The sequence below is a fragment of the Bison bison genome, unplaced genomic scaffold (genome assembly GCF_000754665.1).
Source record: "Bison bison bison isolate TAMUID 2011002044 unplaced genomic scaffold, Bison_UMD1.0 scf7180017864383, whole genome shotgun sequence".
NCBI lineage: Eukaryota > Metazoa > Chordata > Mammalia > Artiodactyla > Bovidae > Bison > Bison bison.
Genome location: NW_011494955.1, coordinates 2,747,405 through 2,766,797, shown reverse-complemented (window position 1 = coordinate 2,766,797; position 19,393 = coordinate 2,747,405). Strand labels below are relative to the sequence as shown.

Sequence of the window (19,393 nt, the reverse complement as noted above, 5' to 3'; positions counted from 1 at the left end):
TACATGGGATTGTACATAGTCTGTGGGCATGGGGAGCCGGCTGGAGGTGAGAACCCTCCCCTCTCCCCCCACCCCGGGGAGAGCAAATGTAAAACTACTAATTTTTGTGCTTTATATATTCTATATAAATATATCTATTTTCTTTTTACAAAACCAGTTTATAAATGGTAGGGGGGTGTGGGGCGGATACATGGAGCTCCCCTTGTGGGGGAGCCCCCTCCATTACCCAACCTACCGCCCTTTTCCTCACCCCCTCCTCCCCACCCCCTGGCTGTGACTGCTGTAAGGTGGGGGTATAGAGGCTGGGCGATTCCCACCCCCTTTTGTATAGTTGGACTATGTTATAACGCACAAAAGTGAGCTGGCCCCAGGGGGAGCCAGAGGGTAATGGGTTCCCCTGCCTCCCTTTCCTTCCCCTTTCTGCCCAAGCTTGTGCTGCAGTTGAACCTCTTCCTGGGGGTAGGGGTAGATCAGGGGGTGGGTGAGGCCCCAGACCCCTCTCTGGTAGGGAGCCATGGGGATGAAGATGAAGCTTATATGCAGTTCTCTCCTAGGGGCTGTGGGCAAAGGGCATTTTGTAATTAATATTTTCAAGAATCAAATGTCTGGAGTGTGGGGGTGGGCTTGGTGGTGGTGTATGGGTGGGCCTGCTGGAGGGGGAGCACGGTCGCTGTTGTGATTTTAGGTTTGTTTTTGTTTGTTTTTGAATTTGGGGGGTTGCAGATTGATGGGGGTAGGGAATTTTTTTTTTTTTAAGCTGCTTCCTCAACTGTTTCAAGCTGCAAATGTTTTAAGAGAATAACATCCCCCACCCCCACAGAAACCACTGTAATGAAATCACAGTGGGGAGACTGGGCTTCTGCCCCCAAAGGTATTGGATGTTCCTTTTCCAAGAGCAAAAGGTCTAGGTTACAGGGAAGGGGAGATTGGCTCCTGCCAGTCAGGCTCTGATTGGGGCTTGGGCCCTGGGATTGGGAAAAGGGGATGGGGCAGACTTTGTAAGCATATGCTAGGTATCTGATAGTCCTGTAGAATTTAGTGAAGAAACCTTATACAGTTTTTAATTTTTATATAAACTAACTCAGACCCAAGCTACAAGGTTGGAATTTTGGTTGTTGGTTTTTTTTTTTTTAAGTACCCCGCCTGTATAATTGCATCAGAATTCCCTCCCTCCCCCTCGCCCCCCCCCCCATGTTTGTACTTTGGGTTGGTTTACACTTGCACATATTCAATTTTCAGTTTTTTTCCCATTTATGGTCTTCTCCCCTCACCTCCAGGACCCTCCCCCTTTTTAAAAAATAAATCTCTGACAAGTGTGAATCCCGTGAAGACTTTATTTTGTGTTGTGTGTATCCTGTACAGCAAGGTTGGTCCTTCGTAACAACGGATGAAATGATTCCCTTTTTTAAAGTGCCCTCTCTCCTTCCACCCCCAGCGCCCCTGTCCTTGGCATGTTTTGTATCAGCGATCATTCTGAAGTGTACATAATTTATGTTGCAAGAGGCAAAGGGCAAGTTTTGGATTTTGCTTCTTCCAAGTTTGTTTTTAAACGACAAATAAAAAAAAGAACATTTTAAATACAAGCGACTCCGTCCCGTCACCCTCGCCGCCGGTGGGATCAGTGAGGTCTGAGGACCCGGGGAGGGCGGTTTCTGAGGCCAGGACACACCAGCAGGGTGAGCTCCCCGCTTTCCACCCTTGGCTTGCGTAGGTTCTGACGTAGGCGGAAGTGCGTCGCGGTACCGGACGTGGGGCGGGGCCTTCTCCGCCCCCTTGCCCCGGGCCAGCTTCCTAAAGCGAAAGAACCCAGCCGGCGTCTCGCGATGGAGGCGGTGAGGAGCGCGGGAATGTGGCGGGGGGCGGGGGTGCGCTGTGGAGCCCGAGACCCCAGTCAGAGGACTGGGGAACCGGGACCGGCGCTGGTGCCCAGTCAACGAGAAGCAGGGTGTCTGTCCTAGACCGTGACCCTGCTCCTCCGCTCTTTGGCTGAGCGCATCTCAGCGACTGGGCCGCGCCGGTGCCTGCCTTCGGTCCACGATACTTTAAGACCGAGCGGGCAATGACTCCTGCCTCCCTCCTTGAAACCCACGCACTCTCTGGCGATCTCGGACCTCCTCCTCATTTAGCACCTCAAGCCCTTCAGAGGTTTGCCTGAGAGAGAAGGGTCGTGAGCCAGCTTCCTTAGGTGAAGCGGGGGGTTCCGAGGGACCCCCGCTTGCAGGTAGCACCTGGTCCCCAGTTGTCCGAGTGTGATCCATAGAATCTTTGGCAGGAGGGACGTCTGAAAGACTTATACTGCTTTGAGGTGTTCAGCGAGATAACAGCCTTAATAAGACTGAAAAGTGGGGTTTCCCTGAAGGAGGGACTTTTCCAGTGTTTGAGGCCACTGTGTCCCTGATCTAGTTTAGGTCATGCCCTGCTCTGCGATTCTGAGCAGGTGTGTTGGCCTAGCTCCTTCTTGGGTAGCAGGCATTGACAGATTGTGGCAGGACCCTGTCATCCTCCCTAACTTGCTGCAGGTCCCCTACTATCTGTTTGTACCTCCCCTCACTCTCAGGAGCCTTGGTCTGGCACTCTGGAACCCTTCCCATTCTCTTCCTTCCTTCCATGTATTCTTTGTCAGAGTAGCTCTTCCTCTCCTGGTTTTTTTTATCATCTCCTACTTTAGTTGTATGACGGCTGCAGGTTCACCTTTCTCTCCATCAGTTACATGCCCAGAGTAATTCCCTTGTTGTGCTCTTTCTCTGCCTGCAGAGAGGTCATGTCCCTCAGGTTATAAAGAAGAAATCAAACCAAAGTAAAATGATTTGCAGCTGGTCACCCAGGCAAGGGAGTAAGTTCTTATAGATTAGAATTTTGAGCAAAAATAAAAGGTGTTCTTCCATTAAATTCAAAATGACATTATTTTTTACTTATTATATGGATTTTCTAATTTAGCCATCATATTTTATGTACTAGATTAGAAGCTTCTTGGAATAGAAATTGTTCTAAAAAGAAAAAAAAATGGAGTACACTGGCAGTCCAGTGGTTAGGACTCGACCTTTTCACTGCTAGAGCCTGGGTTTGATTGCTGGTGGAATTAAGATACCACAGGCCACGTGGTGCAGCTGATAAATAAATAAAATGAAGAAAAAAGAGAAACCCCACTTTGAAAATGCTTAGCCTAACTGCAGTGGAGGCAAGGGCAAGTCAGTGACAGCTGTTATTTAAGGTAGATTGTAGTGAATGCTATCATTAAGATGCAAAAAAAGGACTGTGGCACCATAGGGGAGGGAGAAATTACTGTCAGCCCACTAGAGGGCATTGCGGGTTGAGAGAACAGTGGGAGCAAGGGCATAGAAACTGGGGTGTGTAGCGATTAATTGGGGGTCAGCCAGTGGCTGACCAGCCAGTTATGTCCAACCTAGATAGCATATTCAAAAGCAGAGACATTACTTTGCTGACAAAGGTCCGGCTAGTCAAGGCTATGGTTTTTCCTGTGGTCATGTATGGATGTGAGAGTTGGACTGTGAAGAAGGCTGAGCGCTGAAGAATTGATGCTTTTGAACTGTGGTGCTGGAGAAGACTCTTGAGAATCCCTTGGACTGCAAGGAGATCCAACCAGTCCATTCTGAAGGAGATCAGCCCTGGAATTTCTTTGGAAGCAATGATGCTAAAGCTGAAACTCCAGCACTTTGGCCACCTCATGTGAAGAGTTGACTCATTGGAAAAGACTCTGATGCTGGGAGGGATTGGGGGCAGGAGGAGAAGGGGATGACAGAGGATGAGATGGCTGGATGGCATCACTGACTCAATGGATGTGAGTCTGAGTGAACTCCGGGAGCTGGTGATGGACAGGGAGGCCTGGCGTGCTGCGATTCATGGGGTCGCAAAGAGTCAGACACGACTGAGTGAGTGAACTGAACAGTGGCTGATGTTGCTGGAACTTTGGATTTTGATCATAGTTGGAGAAAAGACTGGGAAAGTAGGTTGAGGTCAGGTTGAAGATATTGCATATCACATTAAGTTTGAACTTTGTTTTGTAATAAGGGGACCCATGGAAGATTTGGGGCTTCCCAGGTGGTGTGAGTGGTAAAGAACTTGCCTGCCAATGCAGGAGACACAAGAGACACAAGTTCAGTCCTTGGTCAGGAAGATCCCCTGGAATAGTAATGACAACCACACCAGTATTCTTGCCTGGAAAATTCCATGGACAGAGGAGCCTATCGGGCTACAGTCCATGGGGTTGCAAAGAGTCGGACATGACAGTGCATGCACATACACACACACACACACAGATATATGAGCAAGGTAGTGAGTGTACTTTAAGAATATTCCTAATAACTTTCTGTAAATGGAGGAGCTACTTCAGAAAGTAGTGAGTTCTTGGTTCCTGGAGTTGAAAGTCCCTTCCAAACCTGAGATGCCTGGGGAGAGAACTTAGTGACAGCATGAAAGACAAATTGAAGAGGAAATAGATTTCCTCTTCTCTTGAACTGTCAGGGATAACAGTTTAGAGAATGTTGCAGAAATGTGATGTAAGAGGCTATGTTAATGCTGTGAAAGTGGAAAGGAGTGAGATGGATTTGAGGCATTTATTTCTAACATAGCAGCTTAGTTGATAGACATTAAGGACAAGTTTAGGTCACACCCTGCTCTATCATTCTAAGCAGGCATGTTGGGATAGCTCATTCTTGGAGAAATCAAGACCACAGTTCAGGCACCTGGGAAGAGAGCAATACAAAAGCAGAGGTGGGAACCACAGTTAAGAATAATAGGATTAAAAAAAAAGAATAATAGGATTGGAGGGACAGATGCTGTTCTGTCTTGTAGTGAAGCATTTGAGGCGTCTCTGTGACAACTGTGGTGGTCCAGCAAACAACTGGAAAGGTGGATCAGGAGTCTGGAAGAAATTGTGAGTCTTGTAGCAGATGTAGGGTGTGTCTCTGTGAATAATATTTTGTACTTATGTAGTACAGTAGTCTCAAGTGCCCTCTGTTATTAAATGTAGAGAGAGTAGACATAATTGCCCCACTCCTGTGTGGAGAAACAGGCAGAAAGAAAGTCATATTCAATTGTGTCTGACTCTTATGTAGGTATCTATGTCTCTGTTTAGCTGTATGTCTTTTCTCTCTCTGTAATGTAGTCTTAGATCTCTCTGTCCATATCAGTGTGAATCATTACCAGTTTGAGTGTTGAGAAGCAAAACACTTGAGAATTATATGCAAACCCACATGCTAGGTGATATGAGAGAAAGATACAAAGAAGTGTAAGATAGTTTCAGGCTTCCAGGAATTTACAGTCTGTTCAGATAGATAATGAACAAAATAACTGTAGCACAGTGAAGTAAGTATCAATCATATGGTCGGTACAATAATTTCTACAGAAGTCACTGTTTCTGCTTCTTTGTATAGGTCTTTGTGAGACTGCTTTACTGCTAAACAGGCCTCTCTCCCACTTATAAATGATGAGGCTGTTGTTCCGATAGCTATGCCAAAATGCCAGGCCATGATGAAAGTCTTATGCAGCCTAGAGAGAAGAGAGGGAGATTACACCCCTGCCCCAACCCTGGCCTATTAGAGGAGGGAAATTTAGAGCTATCCAACCAACTTGACCCTGTTTACCAGCCACCCTCCCAGATTCAAGCCAAGGCCTTTAAATTCATGTTACTACTGCAGCTGTGGAGGTGAAGTGTGACTTTAAGTTACTTTGGGAATATTAGCCAAAAAGAGCAAATAGAGTCAAAACTATTGATTCCAGCAGACAAAAATGATCATGATCTCTCCTGGGTTTCTAGATAACAATGAAATTTCCAAATGTTCCCACTTGAGGGAGCACTGAGATGCTCTGAAGGTTTCTCTGTATTCAGAGCACTTTCTAATCTCAGACTGTCTTAAACAAGGAAACTTAGAAAACCAGTCCCCTCTGGGCTATAGCAGGCTTTGACTCACAGAGGTGCTGAGAGGACTCAGTTCCCTAGTTTCAGAACATTTATCCTTCTCATCTACCCCTCAGTCATTCAAACTTTGATCCTTGGTGACAGCCAACTGCTGGGACCCTCCCCAGATGCGGCCCTCTCATGGTAAGGTGCATGTCGGTGACTCAGGAGCCTGTGCCTACACTTAGTGACTATTTGAAGGAAAGCAGTGTTGTCTCTCCAGCTTCCAGGTTTTTATAAATAAGTCTGTGAAAGTCTTGTGGGGCCAACTTTAAGCTCGTATTTTCTAGTGTCAGCTTTTAAGTCCTAATGTTTCATTAGGCAATGTAGTATATAAGACCATGAGCTTTGGAACCACACAAACCTGTATTCAGATCCCCATTTCACCCCTTGCCAGCCATGGGCAGTTTGCTTAATATTTCTTGAACCTCAGTTTCCTAATCTGTGAAAATAAGGCTGATAATAGTATTCACCTAAGGGTTATATGGAGAAGGCAATGGCACCCCACTCCAGTACTCTTGCCTGGAAAATCCCATGGACAGAGGAGCCTGGTAGACTGCAGTCAACGGGGTCGCTAGGAGACGGACACGACTGTGTAACTTTCAAGTAGACAACCTGAGCGACTTCACTTTCACTTTTCACTTTCATGCATTGGAGAAGGAAATGGCAGGCCACTCCAGTGTTCTTGCCTGGAGAATCCCAGGGACAGGGGAGCCTGGTGGGCTGCCATCTCTGGGGTCGCACAGAGTTGGACACGACTGAAGCAACTTAGCAGCAGCAAGGGTTATAAAGATTAAATGAGATAATATTTCTGAAGGACCTTGTAGTGCTTTAAAGGAAGTCATTAGTTCACCAGCCCTTCCCCTAATGTTTCCAGGCTCAGATGGATGGAGCGTAAGACAGGCTGAATCTTTGTTTCTCTTGTCTTTCCAGGTCCCTTCTTCAGATAGCTACCCAGCTGTGGAAAATGAGCATCTTCAAGGTAAGTTTACTGAGGAAAGGCAACTGGTATGAAAACAATAACCTGATCCTAATTCGTATTCAGCAGTGCTTTTGAATTTTTCCCAGAGTCTTCCCTGGGAAAATCAAGGCTGGGCCAGATAATGTGCCAAACCACATAAATCAGGAACAAGTGATTTTGTGAGAAATCCTAAGAATAAATCTTGGGCAGGGTGAGGATGATTAATATTTTCAGTCATCAAACCACTTGAGAGAAACTTTTGAGGTACAGGGAGAACTTCCATAGGCAATTCTGGGATGGCTAACCATGTTTTAGAAGTCCCTGGAATGTTCTGAGTAGCCCAAACAATGCCACTAGGATTTTACCATCTAGCGATCTCACTAAAGCCACTGAGTATACACAAGAAATTATAGAAGGGACTTGAAAACCCTTAGAACTAATCCAGAAATAGAGGCACTAAACCCTAAAATTCAGGACACAGGAGAAGGGAATTCCAGCATCTGCCCAAATACCTGGTTAGAGCAGGGTGGTCCAACCCGGTCATCTGGAAAGAAGCAAAATTATAGGCATCTCTGGTAAAGGGTTTTGCCCAGGAACACTCTTAGTCTTTCTTGGACGTGTTTATGGCATTAGAAATACATACTTTCTCAGAGGATTAAAATATGGGATGAGATTCTGGGATATATTATTAAAGGTCTGTGAGTTCGCCACAAGAATTTTTAAATGTTCTATTTTCATGTCGTTAGTATCCAGAAATTAATATAGTCATATTTTGAATTTATCTGGATGATTCTTTATAATTGATGACTGCAACGTGATGTCAGTGCTTATTTTGTGTTTCTGAGTGCATTTGCATTAGCATCAACTGAGGCAGGCGTAAGAAACTCAAATTGTCTACATGGATCAAGTAGTGACGTGGGTTGCATATGATTACAATAACCTGTGGTTCTCGTTGCATCTAAAAGGAGGCAGCAACTAGCCTAGTCTGGTTAATTGCTGCTGTTCAGGAATTCAAGACTTAGTTTTGTCAGATCTTCTGATTATGAAAAGAAACTTAGAATTTGGATTCTTATAAATCTCCAGAATTTTTTAATTGGGCACTAATTTAAATTATTTAAATTAATTATTTAAATACCATGAAAACCAAACCAAATATGTTTGCAGGCCTGTAGCCTGTAATACTGGAGAAGGCAATGGCAACCCACTCCAGTACTCTTGCCTGGAAAATCCCAGGGACAGAGGAGCCTGGTGGGCTGCCGTCTATGGGGTCACACAGAGTCGGACACGACTGAAGTGACGTAGAAGCAGTAGCAGCAGCAGCAGCCTGTAATATTATTTAACTATCATTGTAGCATGTCTTGAACTGGTATCAAAAGACACGTTCTTGGGAGTCTGTGAGTTTTCAAATTCGAAGAACAATGGTGGCCTTCCAGTAAGAGACGGTGGGTTTAATACATGTATCTACTTTTGTTCCTTCACAAAAAGCCACTATGGAGAAGGAAATGGCAACCCACTCCAGTACTCTTGCCTGGAAAATCTCATGGACTGAGAAGCCTGGTAGGCTACAGTCCATGGGGTCCCAAAGAGTCGGACACGACTGAGCGACTTCACTTTCAAAAGAATGCTGATTATCCCCATAAAAGCACTAATTTGCTGAATTCTAAAATATTTCTAAAATAGTTTCAGAGTTGCTTTTCTCAAACCATTATAAAAACAAACCTACTAAAAAAAAAAAAGCCACTAAAGCCACCAGAAGGAATTATTCTTGAAGGTACAAAAACCATCAAAATAGGGAGAACAAGCAAGGAGACAATGGCAATGAATTTTTGGAAGCTGGAAAGCAGACAGAAGGGTGGTAAATGACTTAGCATACCTGAGAAAACTCAACTGTAACTAGCAGAGGGGAAAGCCTAGAAGCGCTGAAGGTCTAAGGAGGAGTCACATCCCAAGACTTCCTACCCCACTAAGTGCAGCTGGAGAACTGCCCATCCTAACTTTGGCACAGACTGGAGGTACAGAAAGGGGCTGAGGTACTGTGCTGAAAACACAAGCGTGAGGTGAACTAGATGCTGAGACCCTAGTCTTTTTCCCGCACTCAGTTTTCAGAATGCTGACAGAAAAGACTTCATCCTCAAGCACAAAGTCAAATGAATAATCCTTTTCTTCAGAATCCCACTGAAGGAAAAACCTAAAAATATTAGTACTGACTGTTCCCCATCTAAATGGTTCACAGTTAACAAGGCTCATCTACACACATAGAACTTCTAATCAGCTTTAAAGACTCCATTCTTAAAATATGGTTTGAATCCTCCTTTAAACCAAGGATTACCAGACATCTAAAGAAAGCCTCTAATGTGAAAAGAGTGATCCAAATTGTCCCCCCAAATGAAGAAGAAAAAAGAAAAAGATAAACAGGAAAAAAAGCAACAGTGGGAAAAGTCAATGCATAAAGAAGAAAACTTTAAAAACTAACATTAATACTTACTCAAAGAACATATTTCCACCATGAAGCAAGTATAGGATGCAATTTTTTAAAGAAAAGGAATGTTCAGAAAAGAAAAAAGGAGCTCTTAGAGATTAAAAATATAACAGCAAAAGCGTTAAACTAAGTAGGAGATTTGGAAAATCAAGTTGAAGAAATCTCTCATAAAGTAAGAATTAAAAATCAAAGTGAACTCACAGACATAGAAAATAAACTTACGGTTACCAAAGAAGAAAGAAGGGGGATTTATTAGGAGTATAGGATTAGCAGATACAAACTACTATATATATAAAAGAAACAACAAGGTCTTACTGTATAGCACAAGGATGTTTTGTATTTGGTATCTTGTAATAAACTATAATGAAAAAAGTGAAAAAAGAGGAAATAGAAAAAAGAAACAGTGGTTAGTACCTCCTTATCCTTGGGGGATACATTGCAAGATTGCCAGTGGATGCCTGAAACCACAGATAGTATTAAATTGTATATATAATGTTTTTTTCCTATATATCCTGACTTATATACATACATACAATCATACCTATAAGTGTATGCATGCTAAGTTGCTTCAGTCATGTCTGACTCTGTGTGACCATATGGACTATGTAGCCTGCCATACTTCTCTGTCCAAGGGATTCTTCAGTTCCCATGCACTCCTCTGGGGGCTCTTCCCTACCCAGGGATCGAACCCACATCTTTTGTGTCTCCTTCATTGACAGGCGAGTTATTTACCACTAGCACCACCTGGGAAGCCCCGTGCATACCTATGATAAAGTTTAATTTACAAATTAGGCACAGTAAGAGATTAACAACAACAATAATAAAATAGAACAATGATAACAGTGTACTAAGAGTTATGTGAATGTAGTTGGTCAGTCTAATAAGAGTAAGGTGTATGTGTGCTCATTCGTGTCTGACTCTTTGTGACCCCACGGACTATAGCCTGCCAGGCTCCTCTGTCCAAAGAATTTTCTAGGCAAGAATACTGGAGCGGGTTGCCATTTCCTACTCCTGGGGATCTTCTCAACCCAGGGATCAAACCTGCATCTCTCAGTCTGTCTACCTCTAAATATCTTACTGTACAAACATAATACTTTTCACATCTTGACTAAGCACTTTTCACACACTGACCCTATAACTTTTGCAACTGAATTGCAACAGCAAAACTAGCATAATTTCCTGTTTCTTCTCAGTTTCACAGATAGAAGATTCATTTTTATCATAGATCTTAGCAACCTCAGCATATGATTGTTTTTCTTTCCCTTATTAAGTTGAGAACTTTCACCTTTTCACTTATAGGAAGCATTCTAGGTTTTAGGACTTCCCTGGTGGCTCAGGAGTAAAGAATCCGCCTGCTGTCCAGGAAATGGGTTCCATCCCTGGGTTGGACACTCAAAGAGTTGGACACCACTGAGCGACTAATCACACACACAGCATTAGGGCTTCAATTTTACATATGCTTTATAGCCAATTAGTAAATAAAATAAGGGTTTGTTATTGTTGTTTAGTCGCTAAAGTAGTGCCAGACTTTGCAACCCCATAGACTGTAGCCTGCCAGGCTCCTCTGTCCATGAGATTTCCCAGGCAAGAATACTAGAATGGGTTACCATTTTCCTTCTCTAATAAACTCGGAGTCTTAACCACTAGGCCATCAGAGATGTTCTCCAAAAAAAGGGTTACTTGCACACAAGCACAGTGATAACATCCATGACAGTCTGATCACTGAGAGAGCTACTAATGAGTAGTGGATGGGATGTGGTGGACAAAGGGATGATTGCCTCCCAGGGCTGGAACTGAGCTGAATAGCAAGAGATTTCATCACGCTGCTCAGGATGCCACACAATTGAAAACTTATGAATTGCTTGTTTCTGGAATTTTCTATTTAATATTCAGACAAGGTTTGATTGTGGGTAACTGAAATGGTGGAAAGTAAAACCCTGGATTAGGTGAGCAGGGCAGGGGGAACTACTGTGTTTTAAAAACAACAAAAACAAACGTTAAGGGTTAGTTTTGGAAGTCCAAATAATAGGAGTTACAGAAGGAGAAAAATGACAACACAGAGGGAAGGAAACAATCAAGGAAGTAATTCAAGAACATTTCCTAGAACTGAAGAACATTAGTTTTCTCGTTGAATTTCACAATTTGGGTGAAATTCTCCCACCCAAAGCACAATCATCATAAAATTTCAGAACTCCGAACAAAGAGAAGATCCTGAGTTTCCAGAGAGAAAATAACAAGACATATACAAGGAATCAGAAGGGCCTAGGACCCCAAACTCTCAATAACACCAGAAGCTTGGAAGGCAATGAAGCAGTGTCCTCAATATTCTGCAGGAAAATAAAGTTCAACCTAGAATTCTGTAGCCAGACAAATTTAAATCAAAGACGAGGGTAACATAGGTCTGCAGGGTGCAAGGTCTCAAAAAATTTACCTCCCATGCACCCTTTCTCAGGAAGCTACTGGAAAATGTGCTTCACCAAAACAAGGGAATAATCAAAAAAGAGGAAATCATGGGATACAGGACACAAGAGTGCTAATACAGGAGAGACGTAAAAGGGGTCCCAGGATGGAAATGAAGGAAGATCTCAAGATGTCAGAAGTGCATGGCAGGCAAACCAGCCCAGATTTGAGCAGGTCAGAAGGCTCCAGAGAGACTTCTTTGGGTAGTTAAATTGATAGACTATCCCATGCTTCTGAACTTCTTGAAAGGAGACTTAAACAATTGATAAAGAGTTTGGGGATTGAATTAGTTATAAGTACTAAACACAGAGAACTAAGCAAACAGACAATTATTAACTCCAAGGAAAACAAAGTTGTGAAGGAAAAAAAAATCAGACTTTACTACTTGACGTAGCTCAGAATAATGAATATTCAGTCAAATTACTTAAATACTGATGCAGTTTAACTTCTGGGAGAATGGAGAGTTAGGAGGTACAGGTTTATAATGGGGTCCTGGTAGGAAATAGAATTGAAAATTTTCATCTTCCTCATATGATCATAGAGAGTGCCTGTCATCTTCCTTGCATGATAATAGTTAATGCCTAAAAGTGAAAAAAAAAAAGGTAGCAATATAAGCATATTATTTATAGACATAGAAATAAGTACCAAATAATCAGCTAAAAGAGGTTTCATCTCTGGGGAGGGGTGAAGTGAGGTGGGTGCTAGGAACTGCAGTTTGTCTTAACAAAATTATAGAACTATTTGACTCTCTAAACTGTGTACCAATATGACTTTGGTAAAAAAATTAAAAATGAAAAACAACTGATTAGGATTTAAGAGCATGAACTTTGGAATCACGTAGATCTATGTTTGAGCCTTTCTTGTTACTAATGATATGACGTTGAACAGTTTTTGTTTGATGGCTTTCTGTCTGTTTTCTCAGCTGAAAAATGACAATATTTGCCTTACAGATTAAATGACATAATATTTTTAGATATACAAGCATACCATGTAGCACATTTGGGCTGTTCTTTTGGGGGTTGCTGCTCCAGTAGAGCAAGCAGTTAAAATCAGAGGAATGGAAAGCCATTTGTCTAGAGTAGGTGGGATGACTTCTGAATTACACAGTCATCCCAGGATGGACTCTCAGGTTGTTTGGGACCAGGTCAGTTGAGCACTGGGCTCTAACTTAGTGCTGTTCTAAAATGGCCCACCTTGGTCCATGACTTCCTCATCTGTGAATCTAACAAGAATTTTAAGAAGTTTACTTCTTGGATTTTAAGAAGCTTAATTACATTTTAATTGAGAAAGAGAACAAGTGAAAATGTGCTAAATATATGAGAAGGAAAATGAATTAAAGGTGAGGAAAAAAAAAACTTTTAGACTAGAACAGGTTAATGAAAGTTTAATAGATTTTCTGTTTTAGTCAGCCATCTTTTGCATAAGGAGCCAGTAGATACAGTTCTGCCTGGGGGTGAAGTTGGATGAAATGGTTTCTAAGGAGTTTATCCAGGTTTTGTGGGAACAATAGCAACAAAACAGAATACCTGTTCCTGTTGTCCTTTATAAGGGGGCCTTATAAATCATGCTGTAAATATCTGAGCAACTACAACACTTTTATTTGCTGCCTCTTTTGATTGCGAGTTGTTGCATGGGAGGAAGCTACTAACCATCCCACCCCATGCAGAGACTCCGGAATCCAATAATAGCGTGTATACTTCCTTCATGAAGTCTCATCGCTGCTATGACCTGATTCCCACAAGCTCAAAACTGGTTGTATTTGATACTTCCCTTCAGGTGGGTGAAATCCTCTTTTCCCTTCAGGTGGGTGAAATCCTCTTTTCCCTTACCCCTTCCTCAGAGCCGCTGGTTCAATACCTCATCCCAAGGGTGATGAGCTTGTCTTTCTAGGTGGTTAGGGTCCCATTTTCCCCAGCATATCCAACCCCTGTTCTTTTCCAGCCCTGCCTCCTGTGAATTTTCCTTTGTGGTTATTACTCTTTCACTACAGGTGAAGAAAGCTTTCTTTGCTTTGGTGACTAATGGTGTCCGGGCGGCCCCTTTGTGGGATAGTAAGAAGCAGAGTTTTGTGGGTAAGCAGTTTTTGGAACACTGTTTTATTGGCATCTTGTACTGGGCATGGAGAGAAGCTTTTGAGCAGTGCTGAGGGCTGTTATCTTGGCCTCTAGGCATGCTGACCATCACTGATTTCATCAATATCCTGCACCGCTACTATAAATCAGCCTTGGTAAGGCTCCTGAGCCCATGACCAAAACCACTTTCCTGCCCAGAGTCCCTCACTCTCATTTCCTTTCTTCCAAGCAAACTATAAGGGGTTAATACAGCAGAGAGATCGAGTCTCGAGTTCTGTTGCCTCTGCTTTCAGGTGCAGATCTATGAGCTGGAAGAACACAAGATAGAAACTTGGAGAGGTATGTGGAGAGCCGAGGGTTGTAAAAGGATAAAGGGATGGAGAGTTTCCTGGGAAACAGTTTTTCATGGTAATATTTTGTGAACATCCCTTTTCCCTTCAGAGGTGTACCTACAGGACTCCTTTAAACCACTTGTCTGCATTTCTCCTAATGCCAGGTGAGTTCCACCTACCCATTTGTCCGGAAGGGGAAAGAGCCTTGCCATCAGCATAGCTGAGGCCCTAGATACCCAAAGAACCGGGAATAGAAGAGAAAAAAAGACACTCCTCCCACATACACACACATGCACACACACGCATGCACATTCTTTAGGTCTGGTCTGAACCCCCTGCTCCTCTCCTTAACCACCTGTTTTCCCTGTTTGTAAGCACACTCTAAATTAGAGCTACTTCAGCACCCTCAGGCCCACCACTTTGGGACTTACCGTTAATCCCTGCCTTCCCACAGCTTGTTTGATGCTGTCTCTTCATTAATTCGAAACAAGATCCACAGGCTGCCAGTTATTGACCCGGAATCAGGCAACACCCTGTACATCCTCACCCACAAGCGCATCCTCAAGTTCCTCAAGTTATTTGTAAGTGCTCCTCACCTTCTTAGATACTGGTTGGAGGAGTATCCAAGGGTAGTTTGAGGGGCCTTGAAAAAAATCAAGGTGATGGTTGTTTCCTCAGATCACCGAGTTCCCCAAGCCAGAGTTCATGTCTAAGTCTCTGGAAGAGCTACAGATTGGCACCTATGCCAACATTGCTATGGTCCGCACCACCACCCCTGTGTACGTGGCTCTGGGCATCTTTGTACAGCACCGAGTCTCAGCCCTGCCAGTGGTGGATGAGAAAGGTGAGGGATCGGGCACAGGGAGAGGAGGGCTCCAGGGAGGCTGTGGGAAAATCTGCTGTCCCCTCAGCTCAACCTGGAAGGTGATTCTGTAGGCAGGGGGAGCCTTGGATGCCAGATCCTCCTTGCTGAGCTGCCTCTGTCCCCCTAGGGCGTGTGGTGGACATCTACTCCAAGTTTGATGTTATCGTGAGTGATTGTTGGGGGCGGGGTTGGGAGGTAGGGAAAGGGGTGGGGTGTTGAATGTGGAGAGGGAGAAGAAGAGTCTCTTCTGGGACCTAAGGGTTTTGGAAGCTTCCAAGCTTTCAAATTCTGTTTGAAAAGGAATTGAATGAGCTGGGCGAGGCTTGTGGGCATGGCTGACACCTACTTTAAATCACTCTGTGAGGTGGGGTGGGCTCAGGGTTTGGCGGCTGGCTCCCTTGCTTCCCTGCATGAATCTTCCTCTCTCTCCCCAGAACCTGGCAGCAGAAAAGACCTACAACAACCTAGATGTGTCAGTGACCAAAGCCCTGCAACATCGATCACATTACTTTGAGGGTGTTCTCAAGTGCTACCTGTATGAGACTCTGGAAACCATCATCAATAGGCTGGTAGAAGCAGAGGTAGGAGGGCCAGCAACCCAGAAGGAGCTGGGGGAGCAGCTCTGGTCTGGCATGGAGGGTGGGGACTGACGGGCTCACCTTCACTGAGGCTGGCACTGAACATCCCTTTCTCCCTCATGGCTCTATGCAGGTTCACCGACTTGTAGTGGTGGATGAGAATGATGTGGTCAAGGGGATTGTATCCCTGTCTGACATCTTGCAGGCGCTGGTGCTCACAGGCGGAGAGAAGCCCTGAGCCCGGGGGAAGGGGTCGTGCAGCACCAGGGCATATGCCCCACTCACTGCCTGCCCAAAGCTCTGAGAACCACAAATGAGACCTTTAGAGAATTGTGACTGTTCCCTGCCCAGGAGCCCCCTACCCTTCTACATGGGAGGAGGGAACGTGTGGGGGAGGAAGGAAAATGGATTTTTAGCTCTCCTATCCTCACCCAGCCCATCTTAGCCCCTTTCTTTTTAGACATAGCCCCCTATCTGAGTGACCTATGGACTCTGTGCTCCTCAGGCAAATCCTGATCTCTAAGAGATCCCCAGACCTCATCCAGCCTTTGCCTCTGTCCCTGACTCCACCCTAAGAAAATAGGCACAACAGAACTCTGCATAAAGATGTTTTTATTCATCATGTTTCATGCTGTATGGAGGAGGCTGAGTCCATGTAGTGGCATTTCTTCCTCTAATGCGAGTGGGGAGGATCATGGGGAGGAGGGCCCTTGGCTTCCTGTGCTGTATGCCTATGAAAGGAGATGAGAGTTGCAGGGAGGGGGAGGGCAGAGTGGTTAGCTGAGGTTATTGCTTTTCCTGGCAAACCTAATTAAAATGACAGGAGCCTCTTCATGGTATTTCGGTGTTTGATTTTTGTAGTTGCTCCAATGTTTCTACTTCATATGGCTTCTTCAACTCATCATTAAGATCAACAATAATAGCGCACACACACATACATTAAACTGTGTGCCAGCCACCATTCTCAGTGCTTTACATATATTACTTCAATTAATCCTCAGAACAATAGTAGATACTATTTCAGTTTTACAAATTTTTTTTTAACTGAGGTACAAAAAGGCCAAGTAACTAGCCTATGGCCACACAGTTAATAAAAAGTAGAGCTAGGATTTGAGCTGAAACAGTCTTGCTTTAGAACTTATGCACTTTACCACTACAGTAGATTCACTGTCTTTCTAATTCTCCGTTCATAACTGTTTCCCACCCTATTCCCTGCAGTCTCCTTATCACCTCGCTTTCTCCTCTGCCTGGACCATAGCTGGCACCCAAGGAAAATTCCATAACAGTGCTAGGTCTCTGTCTCCAGAGAGTAGAAAGACTGAGGGTAGAACTGAGTAGAAAGAGAGAAAGAAAGTCTCTCTACTAGACAGAGAGACCTGCCACTACCATCCACTTTTCTTAGGGAAGGTTGGACTCTGGATTTTGCTGAGCCAACACTGTCTTTGAACTCATAAATCCCTTTCTTCCAAGGTAGATAAGATCTGGAGAGTGAGGGGTGGGGAGCAGCAGGATTATGGTCACCCTGTCAGACCTCTCCCAGTGCTGAAACTACATGGACCAAAGCAGGAGTCCAAGCAACAGGCACCATAAGGGCTGCTAGATGGTTGGGTATGAACCACATTCTGGGGACTGTCTCACCACTGCCTTAGAGATATGGTACCATTTCCTATCCCAGATTTGAAGGAGTTTCTGAGTACTTCCTTGCCCCTACCCAGACTGGGCCTGATAACTCATGACCCCGGGTATTCTGTACTGGTTCCTCCAAACCAGGCTTCTCCATGGAACACAGGGAAAAGCACTGGGCACTCATACAAGCTCTGCTCTCAGTGCTGCGTTGTGGGGCTTCTCCAAAGCCCCTGCTTCTGCATTCACCCCTTCAAAGCTCTCACAGCACATTCCCACACTTGAGGGAGGGAGTTATTAGAATTAGGGTATGTTTATGTGAGTGTGGGTGTGTGCATGATGGAAAGGACAGATGTCGCCTTATGTCACATTCCATCGTGTCTAGGGAGGAGGCAAGGACTTTTAAAGCCTTGGGGCTCTGGTGGGACCTGGGTAGAAGGAAGCATCTTCAAGCAAGAGCCATCCCACCGGTATAGCTGGTAGGTGTAAAGCGGGCTGAGCATATGGGATAGAGGGTGTTTGGGTTCTCTCTAAAGGTCCATGTCAGGGAGCAGGAGGCCTGGGTTTTGTTTCCGTGGTTCCCAGTAAGTCAGTGCCCATCCTAAAACAACCCTCCTGGCTCATCACCTTAAAAGGAAGGGTCTGTGTCCAAGGGCTGTGTATACTTTAGTGGAAAACAAATTGGGATCTGCTTCTCCTGTCCCCCCAAAAAACCCAACCAGGCAGTCTCAGGGTATGAGGACGGAGCAGAAGGAAAAACAAGGGATAAAGTCTGGGAGCCTCATAGCCTTCTAACCTATTCCTCAGGAGAGGTGCATTATCCGTTCTTCAGCACTGTTGCCATACACACACTTTTCTCCCACCTCCCCGCACCCCTCCTCTCCACTGGAGCTGCTGCCATGGTTGCCAGGCATGGTTGCTAAGTCTCTGCATGGAAGGGTTGGCGTGGGCTGCACTGCCACTAACATTACCATGGTGAATCAGGGGACACCTGGTATAGGCTTGGGGGGAGGGATCATGCAGGCAAACACCCCCACCCGGGACAGAATGAGCCTAAAAGGGGGGCACCTTGAGCACCACTCCAGGTGGGGGTTGAATGAGCTAGGCACTGTGGTAGTGGTGACAGAGAGTGCTACACTGGAAAATGGGGGCCAGTTGTATCATTTCAGTTGCTAGGGGATTAGTTTAGCCAAGAAAGCACACCATTCCGCCTCTATACCCTCTGAAAGGGTGCAAGTGCGTAAGCACTCTTTCCTCCACAAGTATGAGCAGAGTTCAGGCTGAGAACAGTAGGACCCCCAAATCCTGGCTTCTGGATTGGGGGTTGGGAGAGCCTGCTTCAGAGAGAGGGCTCCATGGGTGCCCAAGGACAAACATCTAAGGATGAAAGTGTGGGCCGCTTCGATGGCTAAGACAGACTCCTGTCCTGCTGTGGCATCAGCCCTGGGCACAACACTGAGAGGGTAAGGAGTTAAGGGTGTGGGGGTGACCCTTTTTGAGCTTGGAGGCAGCTCTCCCCCAGAGTTGCACAAAGGCTGCGGGCAAGCCACCACCTCCTCCCTCCACCGCATGGAAGCTGGTTACTCATCTCCTCTGCACCCGAACGCCACTGCCGCTAAAAATAAACCCCCCAGCCGTGGGCCAGCCCTTCCTGCACCCCAACCCCCTGGAAACCAGCAGAGAGTGGCAGGCGGAGACCTTGAGTTCTGTTCCCATCACCTCCCTGATGAAGAAATAAAAGTCTGGGGCAGGATGTCAGGGACAGAATGCTGCTGGTCAGGCACCCTGAGAAGCAGGAGACTGAAGGGTTAAAACGGCGGGAAGGTTGAAGAGACGGGGGCGGGGGTGGGGGCACTGTCATCTTGGCAAGAATAAGAAATCCCCTGCCCACTCGTGCGGGTCCCATTAGGCTTGCGGGACAAGAGCAGTGGGAAGGGGCGCCCAATCCCGGGCCCCAGGGGGCGGTCGTGCACGTGGGGGAGGTAGCAGCGCGGAGCCGTCCGCGCCGTGTCACATGCGCGCGCACACACACACAGACAGGCACACACGTGTGCCTGGGTATATATAGTCCCCAGTCTCTGGCCCTGCCGCTCTGCAGTGGGCGCC

At 45.3% G+C, this 19,393-nt stretch overlaps 1 protein-coding gene across 1 annotated transcript; it reads left to right on the top strand.

The window, feature by feature from the left end:
• Nucleotides 1-1,753: 1,753 nt before the first annotated feature.
• PRKAG1 (protein kinase, AMP-activated, gamma 1 non-catalytic subunit) lies at nt 1,754-16,503 on the top strand. The gene is made up of 12 exons (XM_010857747.1): nt 1,754-1,832; nt 6,851-6,899; nt 13,484-13,593; nt 13,808-13,889; nt 13,986-14,044; nt 14,183-14,228; nt 14,331-14,385; nt 14,676-14,802; nt 14,900-15,065; nt 15,214-15,251; nt 15,521-15,667; nt 15,798-16,503. Exons 1-12 carry the CDS (start codon nt 1,824-1,826, stop codon nt 15,900-15,902), a joined length of 993 nt encoding a protein of 330 aa, XP_010856049.1. The 5' UTR covers nt 1,754-1,823; the 3' UTR covers nt 15,903-16,503.
• Nucleotides 16,504-19,393: the final 2,890 nt, after the last annotated feature.

What these genes read in the sequence shown, in the direction of transcription:
- PRKAG1 (XM_010857747.1), top strand. An exon ending in GCTACTATAAATCAGCCTTG is followed by an intron (nt 14,045 to 14,182) that starts GTAAGGCTCCTG and finishes CTCTGCTTTCAG; the next exon opens with GTGCAGATCTATGAGCTGGA. An exon ending in CAAGATAGAAACTTGGAGAG is followed by an intron (nt 14,229 to 14,330) that starts GTATGTGGAGAG and finishes TTTTCCCTTCAG; the next exon opens with AGGTGTACCTACAGGACTCC.